This window comes from Sebastes umbrosus, chromosome 12 (assembly GCF_015220745.1).
Source record: "Sebastes umbrosus isolate fSebUmb1 chromosome 12, fSebUmb1.pri, whole genome shotgun sequence".
In the NCBI taxonomy this organism is placed as follows: Eukaryota; Metazoa; Chordata; class Actinopteri; order Perciformes; family Sebastidae; genus Sebastes; species Sebastes umbrosus.
In genome coordinates this window covers 22,006,014-22,030,995 of record NC_051280.1, presented here as the reverse complement: position 1 = coordinate 22,030,995, position 24,982 = coordinate 22,006,014, and the positions used below count along the sequence as shown (strand labels likewise).

The following is a 24,982-nucleotide window of genomic DNA, read 5'->3' as shown; positions in this document are numbered from 1 at the left end:
CATTCTAAATGTGTCCCAGTTTATATCCTGTTGCAGTTTATGTAAATGACATCAGCTGACAGGAAGTAAACATGGACCCAAGCTGTTGCCCAACAACGCAATTCCGTTGAAATGCACTAAAACGGAGTGTTTCAGACAGAGCATGAATACAGGTATATTCAGGCAGACAGAATGGGGAAAATAAAGTTTTTTTTTTAACATTACAGCTGGTAAACATGTTCTAGTAGCAACACAAAATACAAATATGAACCTGAAAATGACCCTTAAATAAAGGATCTGAATATTTCTTCCACCACTGCTGCCAACGGTGGATCGTTATAGCTGAACAAAACCCATCAAATATTAATAAATTCTCCAGCATAATGTAACATTTTCCAGTAGGGTATGGAGGTTTTATTCTGTTTTATGCTGTTTTTGTAAATCCCTTTTTGATTTGAACTATTTATTGATGGATTAATTATTTAATTTGTTAAATATTTTTTTATAATTCTTCTTTTAATTGCCCATTAAAATGTCAAATAATCAATTATTTTTTTAATTTAGTGAATATATTCATAGATAAATATTTTGAAGAAAAAAAAAATAAATAAAAAAATAAATAAAAAAAAGAAATCCATTTCCGTGACTCTTCCGGTCCTCCACAGTAGGGGGCGGTACGACTATACTTTAACGGTTGTGCGACCAACCACCGAAGAAGACGTTTGGCTCAGTAAACTGCTGTCTCTCTTCCAGCATCATCATCACTTCTCTTCAGACATAAAGCTCCACAAACCTCCTTCTATTGTCATCTGTCTGACCGGAACCTAACATCTGATAGCAGGTATTTCATTGTGCTGTCATAAACTGTGTTGCTTTCATACGCTAGTCAGTTAACGGGACCGTAATAACGGAGAGAGGAGCTCGGGCGTTGGTTATGAGAGGTTACCGTTAGTGGACCGTTAGTCGCGTATTGTGACAGCAGGCCGCCGGCTGCCATGGAGATTAGCTAGCATGCTAACACAGCGAGCTAAACTAGCATGCTAACACAGCTATCTTATGTCTGTGTGTGACAGTGTAATTTAGAGTATAACAAATGTTTGACACATTCTTAATGTAGAAAGCCTTCATAGCATGAATTTGATCATAATAAGCGATTTATGACGAAAAAACAAAAGGTTAAATGGACACAGGAGCTAGTTTTCATTTTTTATCTGCATAGTAATACAGTGGTGTTGGAGCATCTCTGGCTAACATAACAGGATTAACGATAAGATAAGATAAGATAAGATAAGATGAACCTTTATTAATCCCTGAAGGGAAATTCAGGTGTCAAAGCAGCAACATCAGCAAACAGAGTGAAACACAGGAGAGGTAAAGGTATACCAAAATTATAAAAACAATAATAGAGATATAAAAGATACAGAGTGAATGGGTGAACATAGTGTGTGCAGTCAGTCAATAAATAAATGTAGTATGTTAGGACATGAATATGAGCTGGTGTGTAGCTTATATATATATATATATATATATATATGCTGACATTACTAGCCACACCTTCATTTAAAACGCTGACTTTTAATATATGTATGTATGTTTAAAAACCAGTCTAATAGGTCTGCAGGACAGATAATAATGCACACAGTGCACTTTCATAGACTAAGCTACTGGAGTTACCCTGCACTATACTCATTTTTAACAGTCTCTTCTGCACTATATTCACTTTTTAATAGTCCTATATCACAGCTGTTACCCTGCACTATATTCAGTTTTAACAGTCTCTTCATCTCTTTGTATTTTTATATCTGGTATATTGTTTTTGTACTTTGTACTTTGCACTACTAACTTTTTTACTGCCTTTTTTACTAACATGTTTTGCACTATGGAACTGTGATGCTGGAAACTTGAATTTCACTTGGGATCAATAAAGTTACTATCTATCTATCTATCTATCTATCTATCTATCTATCTATCTTTCTATCTATCTATCTATCTATCTATCTAAACTGAGAATATTTATTTGTAAATTGAACTTGAGGGATTCATAATAACCTAACCTAACAGCTTGTATTTAGTTTGTATATTTTTGGAATAACACACCCTTCCCAGTCATTCACGGTTAGCCGTGTCCTAGTGGAGAAAACACATAAAGAGAACATTGTTGTCAAACAGTTCACATGCTACCAATATGACAGGCCCAGGGCTAGCGTGTAATGCTTGCACAACTCAGGAGATTGCAGCAGTGATGTGTGCTAGTTTGAACACTGGAAAAAGCTGATTTTCTTGTGCTAATTTCTAATGAATTACCTTTGTTGTTGAATATATCTTTTTTAATCTCAAGCACCCATCTTAGATTACATTAAAGTGTTTTGGCCTCAGTTTAGAGAAAGCAAACCAGGAAAAAGCTTCCTTCTATTTAACATGATTAAAATGCCAAAGCAATTAAAGTGTTTCTACATGTTAAAGATAAAATTACGTCAAATACAGAACAGCTGTGACCAATCTTTTTTTTTTCCCAATTAATCTATTAATCGTTTTGTCTTTAATATCTCATTCCTTGTTGAATCCAACCAACACTCAAATATATTTAGTTTACTACCATGTATGACAAACGGAATGTTTGGTATTTGCTTGAAAAATGACTACTTAGTTAATCAGTAATCAAAATAGTTGTCACCATATTTTCTGTCAATCAATCAATCAATCAATCAATCAATCAATCAATCAATCAATACATTTATCAGCTAATCATTTCAGCTCTAAAATAGATCTGCAGTGTAGTTTTGAACCGTTTTCAATGCGATACTAGTTGTTTGACAGAAAATGATTGGCCACTCTTTTGATAATTGATTGATCATTTACGTTTTTGTTATTTTTTTAAGCAAAAATGCCAAACAGCTGATGGTGCAAATGACAAAGAGAAAAAAACAAAGTGAGGTATTTCTTGAAGAGTCTCTTCAGTGTCCTGTAACATCGTCTCTTCCTCCTGCAGCATGTCTGACAAGAGCGAGCTGAAGGCTGAACTGGAGAGGAAGAAACAACGGATCGCCCAGATTCGAGAGGAGAAGAAGAGAAAAGAAGAGGAGAAGAAAAAGAAGGATGTAAGCAGTAGAAACTTAAACACCTTTAATATTTCATGTATCGTGAAGAGCCTGCCGGGCTGCTGCTTTGTTTTTAGCATGTTCTGTACTCCGTAGGGAGACTCAAAGCGTGGAGGTGAGGCGGGCGGTGGGTCCTCAGGTGGTCATGAAGACTCTGACCTGGACAGGAAGAGGAGGGAGGCGGAGATGCTGCTGCAGAGTGTCGGCATCACCCCTGACATATCCCACGGTAAACACTCAACGCCTGCATGCTTCTATTTTTATCTTTCACCCTCACTTATGTCCCATCATTTCCTGTTTTGCTCGATGGAATTGCAGCGTTTATAAAAAAAAAAAGTCACCTCTAACTTTGTGGTCTGGCTTGGTTTCTGTCACTGCAGCTGTCCCCCCTCCTCCGCCTCACACAATATCTGAACATTTCACTTTTAACTGTTTGTTAACTGTTTGTGCATGACACCTAAAACCTGCCTGCCATTTATTTTCATTCTCTCTTCTCTCCCCCCTTTGTCTGTCCTTTTCTGCTTTGTCCTCCTTACTGCATGCAAACTCATTCACTCACTCACACACTTCTTCCATACCTCACTCCCTCCCTCACTCACTCTCTCACTCACTCACCCGTTCATTGACTTACAAACACGCACACTCACAGCTCAGCCCCTGAGGGTAGTAACAGAAGATACGTGTCTGTTTCACTACCTAGTCCCCGCCCCCATGTCTCCCTCCAACAAATCAGTGGGCAGCGATGCAGGAAGCCAAGATTCTGGGGACGGAAACGCAGGACCAAGGTCTGTGTGTGTGTGAGACAGAGAGAGATGGGGATTGGTTGTTTTATGTCATTTTGATGTAATTTTGGGTTGTACCTGCATGCCAAGTGTGTGTGTATTAACATGGTAAATATACTTGATGAATTCTGACCTGTCTCCTCTTTGCCTTTTTCACCGGCACGCTGACGTTTCTCTATTAACGCACACTCCGTTCTTCTTCTCTCTCTGTTTGCTGTCTTTCTCATCTTTCCCATCTCTAAATTGGCCTACCTTTTGCCTGTCTTTTGCGTTTGGTTTCATCCTCTTGTTTTTCCTTTTTTCTTTCTGTCTGTCCTGTCTTTCTCTAACTAACACCATCTGGTGGTTTGGCTGTATTAGGACATTGCATTGGGATCCTGACCCTTCTACTCTGCAACTCCACTCCGACTCTGAGATGATGGGGTACTGCTCCTCCTCCTCTCCTTTAGCTTGTCTTCCAGCATTATTCTATTTTTGTGGTTTCATCTTAGATTTGTCTAAATGTGTTAATATTATGTCTGTGCATCATTATTTATGTCTCTACATGTAGAATTTGCATTTGGTTCTGCGTTGTATTGCAAACCTGTGTATTCGTGTGTTTGTGTTTATTTCCACCATGGTATGTGTGTGTAGACGTGGAGCTGTGAGGCTGGGCATGTCCAAAGTGACCCAGGTGGACTTTCTCCCAAAGGAAATGGTTTCCTACTGCAAAGAAACACAGACACCCACCGAGGCACTGACACACGCTGATCAAAAAGCAGGTAAACAAACATACACAAACCTTTTACCTTGGCTTAGTCAAAATTGAATAAAAACTAAATCAAATCTGTGCGTGTTCCAGATGAGGAAGAGGATGAGGAGGTAACTGCTCTCCCAACAGCAGAGGATGGCCAGGAGGACAAAGATGAACATGGCGAACAGCAGGACGAGGGTAAGACAGAAGTTTGTAATGTTTAACAAGCTGGCCTAGTTGTTGATTTGTGTGTGGCAGGCAATCCAATGTGCTTTAATAATAATATTCTCAACTGTTTTGCTTTTACTACTCGTTTACTCTCACTTACCAGTACTGATCTATCCAGCAAAATATTCCCAGTAAGCTAACTTCTAGTATTTTTCCATACCCCTAAATTTAATTATCTGCGTATAGACACTCCCAAAGAGCTAACGGAAGAAGAGAAGCTGCAGGTCCTGCACTCCGAGGAATTCCTGTCGTTTTTCGAGCGAGGCAGCAGGATCGTGGAGAGAGCTCTGGCTGAGCACGTGGACGTCTGCTTCGACTACAGCGGCAGAGATCTAGAGGATAAAGAAGGGTGAGGCACATGAAAAAAAACTTTGTGTAAATGGTGGAGATAAGAAGTTAAATGACAGATGCATAGGCAGGGTTGATAATTGTTTTTTTTTGGTCCCTCGCAGTGACTTGCAGGCAGGTGCAAAGCTGGTTCTGAACAGACAGTTTGCAGATGAGCGCTGGACTAAAAACAGAGTGGTCACCTGTCTGGACTGGTCAACTCAGGTAGGTTATGATTGTTATTAATCACTACGGAGAAATTCATCCTATTACATGTCCAAAAGCGCACCCCCGGTAGCTAAATTACAAATCCTGCTATGGCGAAGGCATGACCCGCCCTACTCTGCCTCTCATTGGCTATTACAAGTTGCCTTCGTTGTTTGGATTGGTTAGGTTTAGGCATGAGGAGTGAGATTGGTTAGGGTTAGTGTAAGAATATCATGGTAAGGAAATCAGAGACAGACTAGGGTGGGTCATGCCTTTGCTAGAGACCTTTTAATTGCCATTCTGTTGCTAGGGCAACAGCTTTGGTCCAAGTTTACTTCCTGTCAGCTACTGATTCATTTGTGACTCTTAAATGATTCTTTCCTTGCTCCTCTGCATCTAAAATCTGCTGCTATGTTCCTCTCAGTATCCAGAGCTGCTGGTGGCCTCGTATAACAACAACGAGGATGCTCCCCATGAGCCTGATGGAGTGGCACTGGTCTGGAACCTGAAGTATAAAAAAGACACACCTGAGTACATCTTCCACTGCCAGGTAAGGGAAGAATTCGAGCCACAAATGACTGGCATAAAACGCATTATCTTTAAGATAGTTTACATCACAAAATAAATTGTAAGTTTAATACAAACACATGCTTAGGCAGAAGCAGATATATTTAAATTGTATTATTTTCTGCCTCCAGTCGGAGGTGATGTCAGCCGGGTTTGCAAAGTTCCACCCCAACCTGGTGGTGGGCGGGACGTACTCCGGACAGATCGTCTTATGGGACAACAGGAGCAACAAGCGAACCCCTGTTCAGAGAACTCCCCTGTCTGCAGCTGCACACACAGTAATGCACTGGAGCTCACACACCTTTATATCTACACACTCACAAACTACTTCATTTATAATATGATCGACACATATGTCGTCTGACTCCTCTAACTGTGCTCTGCTGTGTTCAGCACCCTGTCTACTGTGTGAACGTGGTGGGAACCCAAAACGCTAACAACCTGATCAGCATTTCCACTGATGGCAAAATGTGCTCCTGGAGCCTCGACATGCTCTCCCAGCCACAGGTACGTTGAGCTCGTATGGATGATGCACAGACATGCTGTTTATAAATATCAGAAGACGGTAGTAGTCTGATGCTCTGTGTGTTTTTCTCCCTGCAGGACAGTCTGGAGCTGGCATTCAAACAGAGCAAAGCCGTGGCTGTCACCTCTATGGCCTTTCCTCTGGGCGACGTGAACAACTTTGTGGTGGGGAGCGAGGACGGCTCCGTCTACACGGCCTGTCGCCACGGGAGGTGTGTGATCTTTGACCTCTGACCTCATTAGCACCAAATGTGGCTTGGTTTACAACCAGGATGTGAAAGCAACTCTGTGGCTTCCAACAAATGCTGGAGAAAGCCTTTGGGGGAAAGAAGGTGATTAGTAGAAGTCCTCACAGTGGTGTTTTTGTGTGTGTGTGTTACAGTAAGGCGGGTATCACTGAGGTGTTTGAGGGCCATCATGGTCCGGTGACCGGGCTGAGCTGCCACAGTGCTGGAGGACCCGTCGACTTCTCTCACCTCTTCATCTCCTCCTCTTTTGACTGGACCGTCAAACTCTGGAGCACTAAGGTGAGACATGTACATGTCTGTTATACCATTAGATGCACTATTAGTCACATTTCTTAACATGAATCCATTTCTCCCTCTGTTCTTCTGTACAGAGTACCCGTCCGTTGTACTCGTTCGAGGACAGTTGTGACTACGTCTATGATGCCATGTGGTCTCCAGCACACCCTGCTCTGTTTGCTTGCGTGGACCTGGCTGGGCGCCTGGACCTGTGGAACCTCAACAATGATACAGAAGTACGCACACGCACAATACACTGAACCATGAGACCTTCATTTTGCCCTTTAAAGGAACAGTTTGACATTTTGGGAGATTCGCTTTTTCTCCATTCCGACAGTTGTGACTTATTGAGCACATTTAGATATAAAAATAACTAGCTTTGTAAATTACCCAAAATATATTTTTTAATTTAATCTAACCATTTGGGAGTGCCTCCACACGCCCACTAGATGGCGCTCTGGCCCAGTGGTCGAAAATAGCTGCTCTAAAGGTCACACATTGTGTTTCATTCCAATCTAACTCTTGGCAAGAAAGCTAATATTCACAAAATGTCCTTCAAGCACAGATAAATCATCGCATTATTAGCTAAAATTCCTAATATTATTCCATGAACATGAGCATGTAGTTGTTTTAAAATGGCTTTTTTGTAAGCTGGTGTGTGTTTTTTAGGTTCCCACCGCCAGTGTGTGTGTGGAGGGCGCTCCAGCACTGAACCGTGTGAGATGGGCTCACTCTGGTAAGGAGATCGCCACCGGGGACTCGGAGGGACAGGTGCAGGTCTACGACGTAGGGGAGGTGAGATGTCATCCCATGTTACTGTGATGCTTTGGCTATTTCCATATGGGATTTACCTACCTTGTGGGATTACACTCGAGTTATCTTCTGATGCTTTTTGGCGTCACTCTCTCCAACTCTTCCTTGACATGCTGATTACATGCGTTGTGCTTTGTCTTTCTGCAGCAAATCTGCGTGCCCAAGGCCGATGAGTGGACGCGCTTCGTCAGGACGCTGGCTGAGATCAATGAGAACCGAGACGAAGCCGAGGAACTGGCCAACGTCTGATGTTACGAACCCCACACTGACAACTGCTCATAACTTTCTCTCCAGTACACTACACCACCTACAGCACACTACACAACACTGCCAGAGGAGCTGCGCTCTCCTCTCTCTGGCTTCCAGCTTTTTCCACCTACTACTACATGAATTGGCCTGAGGAGATTTGCAGAGCTGGAATGGATAGAAAAGACAAGTTTTAGATGTGTTTTTAAATGTGTCTTTGAGAGTTTTAGAGTTCGTAGGGACGACGAATGTCACGTGTAGCAGTAGTAGTGCAGAAACCACAGTGAAGTGGTTGAAAGTTGAACTGACAGAGGAATACAGGGAAGTGATTTTCAGCATAGATTGTGTGACTTCTAGCTTTGAGAACATCCTCAGGGCTCCAGAAAACTGCTCTTCTCCTGAGGCCTCAACCAACTCAGCCCTTTTTTAAATATGCAAACCTTTGTACTTGCACCTTTTTATTACCATTTGAGTGTTTTTACATGTTTTAATATTTTCCAGACACGCTTGTGCACACGGCTGGCAAAGAAAAAGCTGACATATCACTATCAGATCCTCTTTATCCTCAGCAGCACTTGAATTTGATGACTAAAACAGGCTAATGTGCTTACATGCACACTGCGGCCTGTGCAGAAGTGTGTCATTCTTACATTTCAACCACTACAATATTTAATATTTATTCTGGTGGTTGCACTTATTTAAATATTTTTGTGTATTGTTTCAAAAAAATGCTGCTTTGTACTAAAAGCTTGAGAAGTACATTCCTAAGATTAGCATTACAAGCTTTTTAACCAGGCAAAATCTGTTACTACACTTGCCTTGAATTTATTGACACTAGTACAGTTTATAAGTGATTTCTGTACCAAAGGTTATTGTTTTATACTCTGTACCTGTGTAATGAGTAGTAGAAGCAGTTTCCTGACTTGTCCTCTTTATGAGGATCTAAACAAACCATAGTAAGTTGTAAATGGAGGTGTAAAGCTGAGGTTGGAAACTAGTTTTACCACAGAACATTAATAGATTTTCATTATTTTCCTTTTCCATCCAATGTTCAATTCCTTCCAGGATGCAGCAGTCCAACCTCAGCAGGCTAGTGATAGATTTCAGCTTCAAACGCTTTCTCTTTAATGTTTAAAATGAGCTAAAGATGCACTGTAGCAACCATATTTGATATAACATGAACAAGATCAGTATTCTGCATAGCCTAATTGTACTGTATTCTTTCCTGCTACTGTTCCTGATACAGTTAATGGTTGCACTTTCCATTGGAATAAAAACTCAAGACATATTGGTAAAATTAAAACCATATGGATGATTTATTTCAATAAAATACAATGACTGAATTGAGATACATTTAATTTATTAATATCTAATTCTCTTCTCATGATTCTTGTTTTTAATCAAGAAAACACATAATTGAAAAGTTCTGTACATCAGTTAGAGTGATTCTCGAAGACCAAAAGGCCCCACATTGCCATAACATTACAGTTACTGTATATAATGATGCCGACTGGAGGTTACGGAGCTTAGTAACACTTTTCCTTCCCGTCAATATGCCGCCTCAGCACAGTTATACAATATGTACAGTACGTAGCCTCCTGTGGGAGGACCAACCGAGAGTGAAGCCCCACACACCGTGCTGACCAATCTAATAGTTTCTATGCCCGCTGTCCAATAAGAGAAGTCCTACTCGCACTGAGTATCAGACGGAAAACAGAATAAAAATCAAATCAGCTACTCATGAGAGAGAGAAATAGAGAGAGGAGTGCCCAAGGCTCCGTTTAATACGAATGCTGGAGAGAAGAACACAAATGATGGAGATGCTATGAGCGTGCAGCCACTGATGATACGACGCAGTCAGCACTCCGGTCCCGGTCCACAGCTGTAAGCCAGCTCTCCTCTGGCTGGGTTGCCAGCGGAGCACACCTTCACCTTGGTTGTTGTGGAGTGTGTTTCAACTGTGTGCGTGTTTTATTTGTGTATCTAATCGAAGTGTCTGGCTCCTGGTAGAGGAGGAGAGGGATGGCAGAGTGATATGGAGATTCAGAACCTCTACGGGGCCTGAGCCGGCGTGGCGGCGGCGGCGGCGGCTGGCTCTGGGTGATGTATGGAAACCACGCCGGAGGACTTGAATTTGGGAAGGTGGAGGCCAAACTTGTTCTCCACCCCGGCAAAGGTGGCTGCTGCCAGGCGATAGCCTCCGACGTGGTCGGCGTTAATGGGAGGAAGCTCTGAGATGCGAGACTTGGGTGTCGGATCAGATCCTGTCGGACGACTGCAGAGAGGAGAGGGGGGGGATCATTACACAAACGTAACAACATATTTGATATATAAAGGAAAGGGGAAATTATGTTTTTGGCATTTACAGTTACATTTATATATATGTCCTTTTCATTTTATTGGAAGTAAATGTAATAACATACAACTTTTCTGAGGAGTTATGATGGAAAATAGGACAGTATTGTATCCTGATGTCAACCTGTAAAGTCACAACACTGTCAAGTCAAGGTCTTGCAGGTACATTTGCATCATCCAATCATGTGGAATGTGATTCATCTAATTACAAAACAAATAACATGCTAACAAAATATTATTTGGTACACTGTCAAGCAGAGTGAGACAGGTATGAAAGGTAGTACAAATTTTATATTTTTTTAGCAGAAATTATAAAGGAAAAGAAAGAAAAATATGGCACCAAGTGGTAGTTTAAGAGTTATATTTCCTGTCTCTAAAGTCAAATGTTCCGTATTTCCATTATGGCCATGAATCCTACAAGTCCATCGTCACATGTGCCTCCCAAACCTCCCTCCCTGTCTACTTTACAGCTGTCTAAGATGGTAAAAAGAGGCTACAAAAGTGACTTAACTGCTCACTCCTTTAAAACAAAAAGAAGATCAACTTACTGTCCTCCAAAGTCGACGTAGAACCACCGCTGCAAAAGCTCATAAGTCACCAGAGTCACACCAAACTGAGGAGAAGATCGGCACATACGAGCTGGAGAAAAAAGAGAGACGCCGGTTCATTCAACGCGGTTTACATGCAAAAACAATCCGACACACTGCGTTTATTCATGTACACAAACACACACCTCCAGCTCCCTTCCACAAAGCCCTGAACCCTTCCTCTTGCATGATCTTCCTGAAGCAGTCGATGACTCCGGTGTACGTGGTCTGTCCCGCCCTTGCTGCGACTTGCAGACGTGTTTTGATGACGTCAGCAGGCGTCACGAGGGAGGCTGCAGGGATACCTGGGAAATAGAGTTACGAAGAGGTCAGATGACGCATGTTTCTTCAAACTTGAGTGTCAATTGAATGGTTTTAATTTCTCCAATTCGGTATTTCATAACTGCTTCTGCTGTTCTAGGTCCAATATCTGTGGTTACCTGCAATCGCTCCAGCAGCGAGAAGCTGCAGGGCTCCCAGCCTGCCTTGCTCGTCAGCAAACTGGGTCTTGAGGTGAGCGTACGCCGGGAAATAGATGGCAGAGAAGGGGATGTCTCTCAGAAAACACGCTTTAGCACCCTAGACAGACACACAAAGAACAGACAGATGTGTGAGACTGTGCTTGGGAGGAGACTACGCCAGACAGAATGATTGACAGTAAATTAGGGTTAAAGGAGTTTGTTTTTTTCACACACACTGAGAAAATGCTGTGCTACCAACTACTCATGCAACCATCACTGGGCGGTCTGAGAGAAGATTGTGGTACAATCAAAGACCCGTTACCTTGTAGAGGCCGAAGAAGCCCAGGTCACGAACCACATTGACTGCGCTGACTCGAGGTCCAGTGGTGATCTCACCTGCCACCTGCAGGCGAATCTTCACAATCTCCAGAGGGTTGGTAAAGATCACCTGAGAGCCTCCAGCCTGGATAAACAGGAAAAAGAAGAGCTTGTTTGCACATTTACATAAAAAAAACAATCACTGCTCCTGCATCTCACATGTACGCAGCTGAGGGATGGGAGCCGAGTCTTGCTCATGAAAAGTATCAAAAGTAAAAATTAAATCCTGATCAATCATTTACTTTGCCATTTCCTCCGACGGTGAGGTGTGCTGGGCCAATGTGTGTAATGATGAACAACACTATTCAAAAATATAAAACAGAGAAAAACATGTTGCATTGGACAATGGCAATTTAACTCTGGATGCAATTTAGTATTGCAGTCCGCTGTTAATAAAATTTGGAACTGTGCAAGCAAGTTAATGCAACAAATAAACAGACTGCTTTTAATGGCCTTAAGGGGATAGTTCAGGTGTTTTGAAGTATAGGTAACTTTTACTTTCATTCTGTTCCCCTTCGAAAAAGATTTGAAATATAACGTACACTTAAACGGATATCATTTATTAGGTGGGCCTTTCTTTTAGGTAGCTAAAATATGTTTTGCTGCCGGCCCCTACCACAGCAGTACACTGCTTTGCTCCTGTGCCGGTACTCTGTCCCGTTTCTCCAAAGTGCAGGCGTGCTGACCGTCATCTACTAGGTAATACACATTCTATAGATAAGTACTTCATATAACCCCTCTTTAAAACACCTGAACTGTCCCTTTTACAACTAAGGAAGCACACGCCCTCGAGTAACTGCCTGCATTTCTTCATATCTAGTGTTCATGTATGCATTCAGATGGAAAGTATTTGGAACCGGTTACTTACACAACCACCAGCCAAGACCTCTGCAAAAAAAGGAATTGTGTTGTCCTTGCCGGTGAACTTGTCTCTTACAAGGTCATTCACCTGTGGGACGCAAACACAAGCAAAGACAACTCAGAGTAATGCTGAAAATCTGTCCATCATTGTCATTTTGCCTTTGTAAATTTCCCCTGATGTGATGTCATTCGTCCTAGCCATTTTTAAATTATACGTTGATTTTAAAGCTTCTTTTCGCTGTGTTTTTCATGTGTTGTGTACGATTTCATTGTCAGCATGCAGTAAACTTTGGTGAAAAAGCTCATATAAAATAAATCATTATTATAATAATGTAACATGACAAGTAGAATATGGAGTTGAGGATGTGAGGGAAGCTACTCACTGTGAGTTTGATGGCCTTCTCAGGTGCTACACCTATAAGCTGAGGGACCAGACCTGTGGAGCATCATGGGGGATTGCGTCACAAGAGAATCTCATTTCATTAGAATTACTGAGCAAACAGGAGCAAGAGAAGAAAAAGAAATGAGAAGATGGAAAATAAGACTTGAGGTCAGAAACATGAAGGTGGAGACCAACAGAGACGAACAGAGCTTTTACTAATGATATGAAAGATGAGGAAGCTTGAGAGAGGACAGGTAGAATACACATAAAAGTTAATCACAATAGGAATATATTATAATTAGTATGATGCAACACAGCCCAAAATAAGTGTACAGTAATAGAAAGTCTGCTATTATTAGACAAAGAAAGGACGCTGCATCACTTCAACAAGAAAAAATACAAAACCTTTGAATTCATTTAGCAAAAAAAAGGTTGAAACCTTAGTTGTGTAACACTAAGAGTCCTACTCTATCAGTGGGCACCTAAAAATAAAATGCTTCAACTGAGCAAATGTTTATTTTAAATTCAAACACGGCAGCCATACAGTCGACTACATGCTGAAGCTAACTGCAATTTCATGACAACAGATATGTGTTCAATAAAATTAATGGCATGGAGAGGAAAAATAACATCAAAGTGGAAAAGGATGAAACACACAGCTAAGATGAATGAACAAACAAAAAAAAGACAGGACACTAAAAACCAAATCACTGGTGTTGTGACTGCAGACGGGGGGGATATCACAAGTGCCTACCTCTATAGAAGCCGAAGAAGCCCTCGTAGCGAAGCACCTTCTTAGCGCAGTCAAAGCTGTTCTTGTACATCAGCTCTCCAACAAAGGATCCTGTGGACCTCTGGTTCTGCATACGAGTCTTCACCAAGTCGATGGGATACACGGCCGTCGCTCCCGTAGCTGTGTAAAAAACACACTAACTCAGACTAAACACCAGCCATCCAAATTTGATATCAGATGCTGCCGTGTGTCCGTCAGACAGGCAGCTCTTCCTCTGGATAACTCACCACCAGCGATGGCGCCCAGGGTGAACCTGTAGGCCGACTCTGCAACCTGGAGATACACAGGCCTGGAGGAGTCCCCGAGGGCCTGATGGAGAATCACACATCATGGGACCATGAATTCACATTATGAAAATAGTTTATGATGGCGTCAGTGATGCATTATGAGTAGCTCTGGTGTTTAGAGACATTTTGAGTTGCACATTCAGACTGCCACGAGCACAGTACCTGTTTTTGGGTTTCAGCCAGGTGGTGGGGCAGACATCCTTCCTCTAAAGGAGCTATCCTCTCGATGTCAGCAAAATTCAGGCGCCTGATACACAGATGTTTATTTCATGTTATTTAAATCACCGTCATCGTACAGATCATAATGGTTTGCGTCCCAAATTCCATACTAACATGCTATTTAGTACGCTCAAACAGTATGTGAGATCTTTTAGTGTGTCCGAAACCGTAACATGAAACCAATAGTACATGAATTGCATAATATTTTCGGTGCAATATTACAGTATGCAACGCTGGACACTACGGCGGCATAAATATCCCACAGTGCAATGCGGTAGTGACGACAACGCTCATAACAGACGTTGACGGACAGCTCTGTGACGTCAATAACGCTCCAATGTAAGTATAAGTATAAGATTTCACTTTGGTAGGCGTGGTATATATTTAAAATTAGTTCAGACTTCAGATTCTCACAAACAATAATTTTGGTCACATGAGGTTGGCACAGGTTGCCATGGTTACGTGTCTCCAGCCGGCAAGGAGGCTCTCAGGAAGTGACGACATAGTATGCGATTTCGGATGCAGACAACATTTTTCAGTAATTGTTAGTAGTACAGTAGTTCAAGTACAGACGTTTGAGGTGAATTTAAGCATTTGGGCCTGACAGACTCTATCACAGACTTTAACGGAGTATCAGAGTGAGTGTTTACCCAGAGGAGGAGAACAGGCCTGACAGCTGGTAAAGGATGTCAATTTCCATGGGAGTGATCTGACCAAACTTGTTGGCAGCGTGAACAAACTCCTCTGCAGAGAGAGAGAGAGAGAGAGAGAGAGAGAGAGAGAGAGAGAGAGAGAGAGAGAGAGAGAGAGATAAACCTTTTATAATAACATGGACATTCCTGACACACTTGAGCAACATCTTTAGGTGAAAGTCAAAGACATCACAGTAATGTAACCATGTGTGCACCTTTGGTCACGAGTGTGTCCTTCCGCGTGCCGGCCAGTGTGCTGTAGATCTTGCGAATCAGCTCCATGTTGTTCAGGAGGGAGTTGAAGGCATTGAAGTAAGAGAAGCTGACCAGGTGAGAGGTGCTGCCACCTGCAGCCTGGTAGAAGAAAGGCACATCAGGTACTGCTTTCACTATAAATAATATTATATATATATATATATATATATATATATATTCAACTCTTAATGAGAAAGACAAGATGCAAATATTACTCAATACAGCCTTATGTGAATTTAAACTTTACTTTATTTTAGTTATTTCTTTTATTGTGAGGGCTAAAGAATAACTTTAATCCTTTACTTTAATTGTCATATTGTACTGTAATATTTCTTTTAGTATATAGCCTGGGCTTGTGCCTTAATAATGAAGCTCTTGACAGTAAAGGAAAGAAACGACACAAAACTGTACTGAGCATATTTTAGCAGGATATCTGACTTTATGTGACAAGAATCTCAGGTAAATCAGGTTAACACTTCAGTGTTAACCACCACATTCAGCCATGTCAAGAAGTGTCGGAGATTATAGTGGGAATGTATTGAAAACACCTATCACAAGAGAACACTGAAGAACCTGAGATAAGCTTATTATTTACATAACCAGTATTATCCTATAAGGCTAATAATCCCAGATGCAGAGCGGATGAGGATTTATCTCTGCTGCGTGTTTACATATTCAACCCCACAGGTTAGAGTGAATTATATTGCCAATAGCCAGTGATCAAAACATAAGTATCATTTTCATAGTTTGGGGCAAATGAAAAACTTTATGCCCTCGTTCACCTTGATCAGAGCTGTGGTCATCTGAATATATCACTCATCCTCGAGTCAATCAGACCTGACTATTCTCTGTGGCCACAGTGAAAAATTATACGAATTACTGTCAGTAAGCTCTCCATGCACACACAAACACTCACAGAGACGAGGTTCTCCTCCACAAAGGGTGTGAGCACGTGGTGTCTGATGGTGGCCATAATGTCACTGAAGTCCATGGCGGAGATGACGCCATTCTTCTCTTTGTCCTTCTGGGCGAACGCCTGGCGTGCATGCTCCAACTGCAGCTCCTAAAAACATGACACCACAAGGCCGAGTGTAAATATAGTATGTAGTAAAATATGAGAAAGAGAGTGATAGAGGGGAAAAAAGAGAGAAAGCAAAAAACTCGGATCAGTGTGTGTGTAATCGGCACACCTGCAGGAACTGGGTGAACTCGAGGTAGCTGATGTTTTTCTTGCGGTCGTGTCCAAAGTGCAGACGGATGAATTCGCACTCCCAGTTGAAGGGGATGTGGTGGTGCACTGTGGTCTGGCTGAAGATGTCCCGCACATTCTCTGCAGCACAAATACACATTCAAATAAGAATCAATAATCAATCTTCCAGACAAATTGTCATAAACAATAGTCAAGTCAAATCATTTCCAATGCCATAACATAAGGCTTTGTGAGTGTGACATAAGAAAGTTAGTCGAGTTAGGAAGGAAAGAAGAAACAGTGCATGAACGCCATTATGTAAGTCCATCTATGTGTAATGACTTGGACCGAGGAGTAATCTGGTTAACAATGCCATGTTAGGAAATCTTTCTCCACAGTTCACTGCAGGAAAACGTGTAAAATGCTCTGACGACTACTGCAATTAAACTAGAGAATTTCCTTCAAAAACAGAGAGTTGAAAACATTCTTCACAGTGTACAGTCAGTGCTATGTATATATATATATATTTATATATATATATATATGGATATTTTTGTATTCATTGAAATAATTGAACTCAAAGCCAATGCGAAAATACAGAAAGCATATTGACCCGTACCAAAGGAAATGTTCCCGGTTCCGGTCTTGTCGAATAGCTGGAAGGCTACTATGAAGAGGGTGTCGGGCGCACACAACACCGATTCAAATGCAAGAAACTCCTGGAACGAGATCAGCCTGCCGTTGTGGGCGTACATGTGATGGAAGACAAAAAACAATATATATATTATTAAACAACGACTTTGGAATGAAGCTAAGATCAGAGAAATCACACACGCGCACATAAAAAAGTCATTGGGACATTGTTTTTTTTTCCTTTGGTATAAAAACATTGCCATATGCAAACATATACTGTAACATGTTTCTGTATTCACTGAAAGGCCAGACAGCAAATGACAAATAAACTGTCTTTTATTTCTGGGTAAAAAAAAAAGCACATTTGTCACTAAGATTTTCTGAACAGATCTAAACACTTATTCACTGGATCAGTAGAGAGTGTGTGTGTGTAAACAGTCAGTGAAATGGAGGTTTTATCTTATCTGTAAATGGCAATAATGGCAAGTACTAATCAGATATGGCTCAATAAACTGTCATTAGTCATGATAAGCTGTGTGCAAGTGTTTGTACATACCCGTCCTTTGTAGTGTCTGCGACAGCAGCGATGAGCTGTACAGTTTTGGGGTTGTGGTGGATCTGCGTGTGTAGTCCTAGATACCTCTGGACAAAGTCTCCTGGGGTCATGAACCTCTCTCCATCTTTGTCCGCTACACTGGCATACTGAGGGGAGAAGCAACAAAATAACCTCTTTTCCCTTAAGCCTATAAATGAACTAACCAACAGTGACTTCTTTATTTAACAGTGCTTGTACACCTCCAGTTAGCTCTAGAAATAGTGTGCACTATTTACATGACCTAGAGTTATCCCATCTCAATAGCATGACTTTATATTAGCTATAACAGCTTTGTTAACCTTCACAACGCCCTAGCTAATGACCTGGTTTGGTCAGTGTGGAGCATGACATTTACATGGCTTTGAGAGACCCACCAGTCAGCAGTAATACACTGTATGCTGTAGGCTTTTTGTTATTAGTTAAAATTTAGTGTCCCAAGCTGCGAACATTATACAACATTATAAGGTGCGTGCTTTACTTACTCCACTACACTGACTTACAGGGGCAATTCATTAACAGAAATGTTCATATAGGATTATTTTGAGGTTAGTGGCTCACAAAAAACTTCAGCTCTGTCTTTGGTCTTTTTACTAAACTTTGCTGGCGATTCATGCTGGACCTGAATATCCAAGGTCATTGATGTTTCAGTTGTGGCGTCACGTGACATGTAAGAAAATACAACTGCCCATGGACGAGCAGGAACATGTGCACTGATGTTTTTAGCTTGAGCTTGTAAGCTATTTGACCTTAGACTATCACACATTGTGTCACACACTTGCCACGCAGAACACAGTGGAGCACAGTGAAGGTTAACCGAATCCACTCCTATTACAGTCGCTCATGATATCTTGTGGTCATGCACTGACCAGTCTTGCCTTCGTATCCTCTGACACTCTGAATACACAGAATGTTTTACATTACATGAGCACTGGTGTGACACTGTGGTCTCTGAGCTGTTAAATACAAGGACATTCAGGTCCTTGCTTGTGCTGTACTGGAGGAAGTGAAAGAAAAACTTGCAGTACCAGCCTGAGCAGGGACTTGAACTCTTTATTATTATTATTTATCTTTATTATTTATTTAAAGTATGATGCTCTACTGACTGAGTTACACAGGCTAACAATGAAACCAACTTCTGCCTCAAAAACATTCCCAGAACAAACCCATAACGTGTCAAGACGATCACAGCAGCCTGAAATTGAGTGACACTTCTCATGTATTGTATTGAACCAAAGCAACAGCTCCACCCACAACAGCTGATGACTCAACAACTTTGACCCACCATATATTTAAGCTTTTTCTAAGTAAAGCACAATAATGTTAGGCTAACTGGTGAATATAACCAGATTAGTTCCAGTTATTTATGCTTAACAGGACTCTGTGCTGGACTTTTAACTAAGGCTAATGCTGTAATTCAAACCCCATGACAAGCTCATTCCCAGTAGTGAAAACAGTTCTGGGTGAGCTGTTTTTTTAGTTTTTTTTTTTTTTTTTTTACAGCACATACTGATTTGAGACTGATTTTTGTTAGGATGTGCAAAACCTTACCTTCTGGAAGATTGATTTCAGCTCACTTGGGTCCCCGCGTTTGGTAGATTGCACCTTAAAACAACACCGATTAAAATAACATTATGACATTGCCTTGACAATATGCATTTTCACCTTCACATCCAAAACAAAACAGCTGTTTAGCTTTGCAGGCGGTGGTGCACTGGACATAACAAGAAGCAAAAACAAATATATAAAGTAGCATAAAATCAAAATACTCAAGTAAAGAAAGAGTACCTTGAAATTGTGCTTAAATAGGCTAGTAAATGTACTTAGTTTGCCTACATTCTACCACTGATTACGGCTGCTACTACTCCTGGTAGCCTACTACTACTACTACAGCTTCTATTGGTACTGTACTGCTATTACTACAACTACAGCTGCTACCAATAGTACCACTACTATTATTACTGCTGCTATCATTACTACTAGTAGTAGCAATACTACTGCACTTTAATTACTACTTGGCAATACTGCTGTGAAAAAGGCCTGTTGTGCCAATGGCGTCATCTTTCAACTCATCTCTACCTCAAGCCATACTGACTTTGTTCCAACATCCAGTAGATGGAACTAGTATCAAACAAAATAAACAATTGCTATCTCATTGACCTTGTTGAGGTATCTATATGAGAGGTCAACAGTGTTTGTTTTCACTGATAAGGCAGTGGTCTATCACAGTACCTCCACTACCTGCACCACAGCACTATGGTATGGATTTTTCAAAGCAGAAAATGTGTTTGTTATTTTAGTGCCTTTGTTAATTTTACTACTCCTAATAGCCTACTACAAGTTAGCCTACTACTACTACAGCTTCTATTGGTGCTGTACTGCTATTACTTCAACTACAGCTGCTACTAATAGTACCACTACAATTACTACTGCTGCTATCATTAATACTAGTAAGAGCAATACTACTGCTGCTTTCATTACTACTAGTAGTAGCAATACTACTGCTGCTATCATTACTACTAGTAATAGCAATACGACTGCTGCTATCATTACTACTGCTGCTATCATTACTACTAGTAATAGCATTACTACTGCTGCTTTCATTACTACTAGTAATAGCAATACTACTGCTGCTATCATTACTACTAGTAATAGCAATACTACTGCTGCTTTCATTACTACTAGTAGTAGCAATACTACTGCTGCTTTCATTACTACTAGTAGTAGCAATACGACTGCTGCTATCATTACTACTGCTGCTATCATTACTACTAGTAATAGCAATACTACTGCTGCTTTCATTACTACTAGTAATAGCAATACGACTGCTGCTATCATTACTACTAGTAATAGCAATACTACTGCTGCTATCATTACTACTAGTAATAGCAATACGACTGCTGCTATCATTACTACTAGTAATAGCAATACTACTGCTGCTTTCATTACTACTAGTAGTAGCAATACTACTGCTGCTTTCATTACTACTAGTAGTAGCAATACGATTGCTGCTATCATTACTACTGCTGCTATCATTACTACTAGTAATAGCAATACTACTGCTGCTTTCATTACTACTGCTGCTTTCATTACTACTAGTAGTAGCAATACGACTGCTGCTATCATTACTACTAGTAGTAGCAATACTACTGCTGCTATCATTACTACTAGTAATAGCAATACTACTGCTGCTATCATTACTACTAGTAATAGCAATACTACTGCTGCTATCATTACTACTAGTAATAGCAATACTACTGCTGCTATCATTACTACTGCTGCTATCATTACTACTAGTAATAGCAATACTACTGCTGCTATCATTACTACTAGTAATAGCAATACTACTGCTGCTATAATTACTACTGCTGCTATCATTACTACTAGTAGTAGCAATACTACTGCTGCTATCATTACTACTAGTAATAGCAATACTACTGCTGCTATCATTACTACTAGTAATAGCAATACTACTGCTGCTATCATTACTACTAGTAATAGCAATACTACTGCTGCTATCATTACTACTGCTGCTATCATTACTACTAGTAATAGCAATACTACTGCTGCTTTCATTACTACTAGTAGTAGCAATACTACTGCTGCTATCATTACTACTAGTAATAGCAATACTACTGCTGCTATCATTACTACTAGTAATAGCAATACTACTGCTGCTTTCATTACTACTAGTAATAGCAATACTACTGCTGCTTTCATTACTACTAGTAGTAGCAATACTACTGCTGCTATCATTACTACTAGTAATAGCAATACTACTGCTGCTATAATTACTACTAGTAATAGCAATACTACTGCACTACAATTACTACTGCTGCTATCATTACTACTAGTAATAACAATACTACTGCACTGTAATTACTACTTGGCACCTAAAAACAGCAGCCATTACAATAACATAATGACATTGTTCCACACCCTAAAACAACAACAGTTGTTTCGCTTTGCAGGAAGGTGGTGCTCTGCACATAACAAGAAGCCCAAACAAGCTAGCTAGCTGCCTCGGGGGGTTAATAATGTCTCCTTGAAACGTCCACTGAAGGAGAACCAGTTTGCAGACAGACAGGCAATGCACACACAATCATGGCTACACCCTGGCTGGCATAAATCCTCTCAGGTTGGGCAAGTCAGGCAAGCTAGCTAAACAACAAGCTCAAACTATAACTGAGTAGCCGGCTAGCAAAGACAACCTACTCACTCTGAAGAGGACACAAAGCGTTGCAATGACATGTTAAGCTTTACATGCAACTAGGACTGCTGTGGAAACATGCCACCTCAGCTAGCTATCGTTCAGTAGTTGTTATCAGTGATAGCAGCCCTGTTCAGCTAGCTTTATCTGGGCTAGCTCTCCGAGGTTGTGGATGTCTCTCATCAAGGCCACCGTCCTGGAGGCGCTGATGCTCCAGAACTCCTCTATCAGAGAGACACCCTGACCAGGAAGGACCAGGAAGTCTGGCTGAGCTAGATCCTACACAAGAAAACGAGCAGTAGACATGCAGACATGTTAAAGTAGAGGTTTGAGAGAAGAGAAGAGAGAGATGCCGAAGTCACCTTGACCGCCATGCTGGTTTGACGTCACGTACAGTGAGAGAGTGATGCGGCGCAGCAGCAGCAGCAGCGTCGAGCAGCGTCACGCCCTGTGTGACGTGGTGACGAGCAGCTGTGTGGCAGTGTGGTAGTCTCTCTCTCTCTCTCTCTCTCAGCAGCAGTGTAGTGTTGTAGTCCCATGGGAGTAGTCCCAGCATGAAAACGAAACTGAAATATAAACTGATCAATCAGGCAACCGATACAAGTGATAATAAATTAGTGAATCAATTTATATATCAATTAACTTGACAGTAACAAGCTTTTATTGTGAAGGGGGAACTGTATCCTGTAGTATATATATACTCTCTCTCTTTCTCTCTCTCTCTCTTTCTTTCCCTCTCTCTCTCTCTCTCTCTCTCAGCAGCTGTGTTTTAGTCCCATTGATGTATAGTCCCAGCATGAAAACGAAACCATAAATACAAACTGATCAATCAATTATATTAATAATAAGCTTTTATTGTGAAGGGGGAACTGTATCCTGTAGTATATATATACTCTCTCTCTCTCTCTCTCTCTCTCTCTCTCTCTCTCTCTCTCTCTCTCAATATTTCAATTAATTTTCAATTAAAATGGCTTTATTGCCATGACGTAACACTGTACATATTGCCAAAGCATATTCAAATGATGAAAATTTACAATAGTTACATTTCATTAACAGCAATAAAATAAAATAAAAATCATTTTCAATCAATCAATTGGAACAACGATATAAACAGGAAACGAAGCAAATTAACAAACAATCAAACAACAACAACAACAAGGTGCAGACAGCTGTCCCTGTCCCTCAGTTTATGTCCCTGTCCCTCAATTTATGGTAGGCAGCAACACAGACTGCTACCAGCTCACAGCTCTTAGTGTCCTCCCCCAGTAGGATGAATAATGTATCTTCATCTGAGAGCTCTCTTTCTCTCTCTCACACACACACACACTTAAACTGATGCAACGGGTGTTTACCTTGCACTGATATGAAATTACAGATTCACAAACTTTTGTATGAAACCTGGAAGCTCTCTCCTCACCCCTTCTCCACCACTACTACTACTACTAGGCTATTAAGATAAGATAAGATAACATATTACTTTATTAGTCCTGCAGTGGGGAAATTTGCAGTGTACAGCAGCAAAGGGGATAGTGCAAAAAACAAGATGCATCAGCTGACACGGTAAATAAAAAAAGAAGCTAAACAAAGTGTAACAAAATATGAACCATTTAAATAGAAGGAAGTATAAAAATAGGAGCAGTATATACAGTATTGACAATAAACAGACTATTAACAAAATTGCACAAGTGGAAAATGATATTGCACAGTGAGAATGAAATGAAATTCCACCTGAAAATATTGCACATTATGAATTACACCTTAGTAGTAATAATGACAATGATATTGTAAAGTCATTATACAGTATAGTACTAACTTTACACTAGTGTAAAAATACTCTGTTACAAAGTTAAAAGTCCAGCATTCAAATCTTACTTTAAGTAAAGATTAATAAAAAAAAATGAGGTACAAATTAAGTAAAAAGTAATATAAAAATATACATCCAAAGAGTAAAAGTAGCCTACTCATTATGCAAAATGTCCCATTTCAGAATGATATATATTAAATCACTGGATGATAAATAGTGATATTATGGAGCATTAAGGTGTAAGCATCACTAATGCTGCAGCTGGTAATGATGGAGGTTTATATACTAGCGTTAGCTTCCACAGCCACTTGTTGTTGTGACCGCGTGGGAGGAGGAGCGGTTGCCCCGGTAACGTTAGACTCTCCCCCCCCCCCCCCACCCCCCCCCCCCTCCCAGCTGCGCGCACTTCTCTGCTCTGACGTCACAGCTGTTCAAAGGAGGAATTCCAGATAAATGGAATCAATGGCTTAAAGCATTTGTTTGCCAATCTCCATTTTCCCACCACTCACACAGACACAAACTCGTGTATCACATTAAGGACATCAACTTGATCTGGATATTGGCAATATCAAGATCAAACCAAACCAAACAGGACTGTTCGATCACGGAAAGAACAGTTTTTTATTCCTCCTGAGTTTCACAAATTCAGACAAACTCTCTCAGCATAATGTTTCTAGGTCTGGGTTTTCTTGTGGGTGCTATTGTCACTAAAACTGTCAGAAGGCTCCTTGAGCCATACCTCAGTAAAGATGACAGCAGTGGAGATGAAGAAATGGAAGAAATCAGTTCAGTTCCAGAAAGCAGTTATGACGAGTTGAGCACTTCAGATGAAGAAACCACCCAACCTGCTAGTACCACTGACCATATCTCCAGAGAAACAGAGGCCGACTCAGACATCAACAGTGCTGGAGAATGGGAAGTTGTTCCTGCACCACAAATGGAAGATATCAGTTCAGTTGAAGAAATCAGTTACGACGAGTGGAGCACTGGAGATGAAGAAACCACCCAACCTGCTAGTACCACTGACCATAACACCAGAGAATCAGAGGCTGACTCAGGCATCAGCACTGCTGGACAATGTGAAGCCGTTCCTACACCACAAATGGAAGATTTCAGTTCAGTTGAAGAAATCAGTTACGACGAGTGGAGCACTGGAGATGAAGAAACCACCCAACCTGCTAGTACCACTGATCCTATCACCAGAGAAACAGAGGCCGACTCAGGCATCAACACTGCTGGAGAATGGGAAGTTGTT

The 24,982-nt window shown here is 41.0% G+C and overlaps 2 protein-coding genes across 5 annotated transcripts; one reads left to right on the top strand and one right to left on the bottom strand.

The window, feature by feature from the left end:
- Positions 1-662: 662 nt before the first annotated feature.
- On the top strand, positions 663-9,332 carry LOC119498308 (dynein, cytoplasmic 1, intermediate chain 2a-like). 4 transcript variants are annotated; one of them, XM_037787075.1, is made up of 17 exons: positions 663-820; positions 2,969-3,077; positions 3,174-3,306; positions 3,778-3,862; positions 4,220-4,282; positions 4,493-4,620; positions 4,701-4,790; positions 5,007-5,169; positions 5,273-5,372; positions 5,779-5,904; positions 6,053-6,199; positions 6,315-6,428; positions 6,525-6,658; positions 6,829-6,973; positions 7,066-7,206; positions 7,640-7,765; positions 7,931-9,332. In XM_037787075.1, exons 2-17 carry the CDS (start codon positions 2,970-2,972, stop codon positions 8,030-8,032), a joined length of 1,905 nt encoding a protein of 634 aa, XP_037643003.1. In that variant the 5' UTR covers positions 663-820; position 2,969; the 3' UTR covers positions 8,033-9,332. The 4 variants fall into 4 exon arrangements, with proteins under 4 accessions (XP_037643003.1, XP_037643002.1, XP_037643005.1 ...); XM_037787074.1 differs by having other exon boundaries at positions 3,727-3,862; XM_037787077.1 differs by lacking the exon at positions 4,220-4,282.
- On the bottom strand, positions 9,322-22,387 carry LOC119498307 (calcium-binding mitochondrial carrier protein Aralar1-like). The gene is made up of 18 exons (XM_037787073.1): positions 22,286-22,387; positions 19,265-19,318; positions 17,678-17,823; positions 17,108-17,223; positions 16,490-16,629; positions 16,216-16,362; positions 15,260-15,398; positions 15,003-15,096; positions 14,296-14,380; positions 14,074-14,155; positions 13,808-13,966; positions 13,055-13,107; positions 12,679-12,759; positions 11,755-11,895; positions 11,412-11,550; positions 11,118-11,276; positions 10,933-11,023; positions 9,322-10,304 (listed from the first exon to the last, which is right to left on the bottom strand). The coding sequence occupies exons 1-18, from the start codon at positions 22,295-22,297 to the stop codon at positions 10,082-10,084; spliced, it is 2,061 nt and encodes a 686-aa protein (XP_037643001.1). The 5' UTR covers positions 22,298-22,387; the 3' UTR covers positions 9,322-10,081.
- Positions 22,388-24,982: the final 2,595 nt, after the last annotated feature.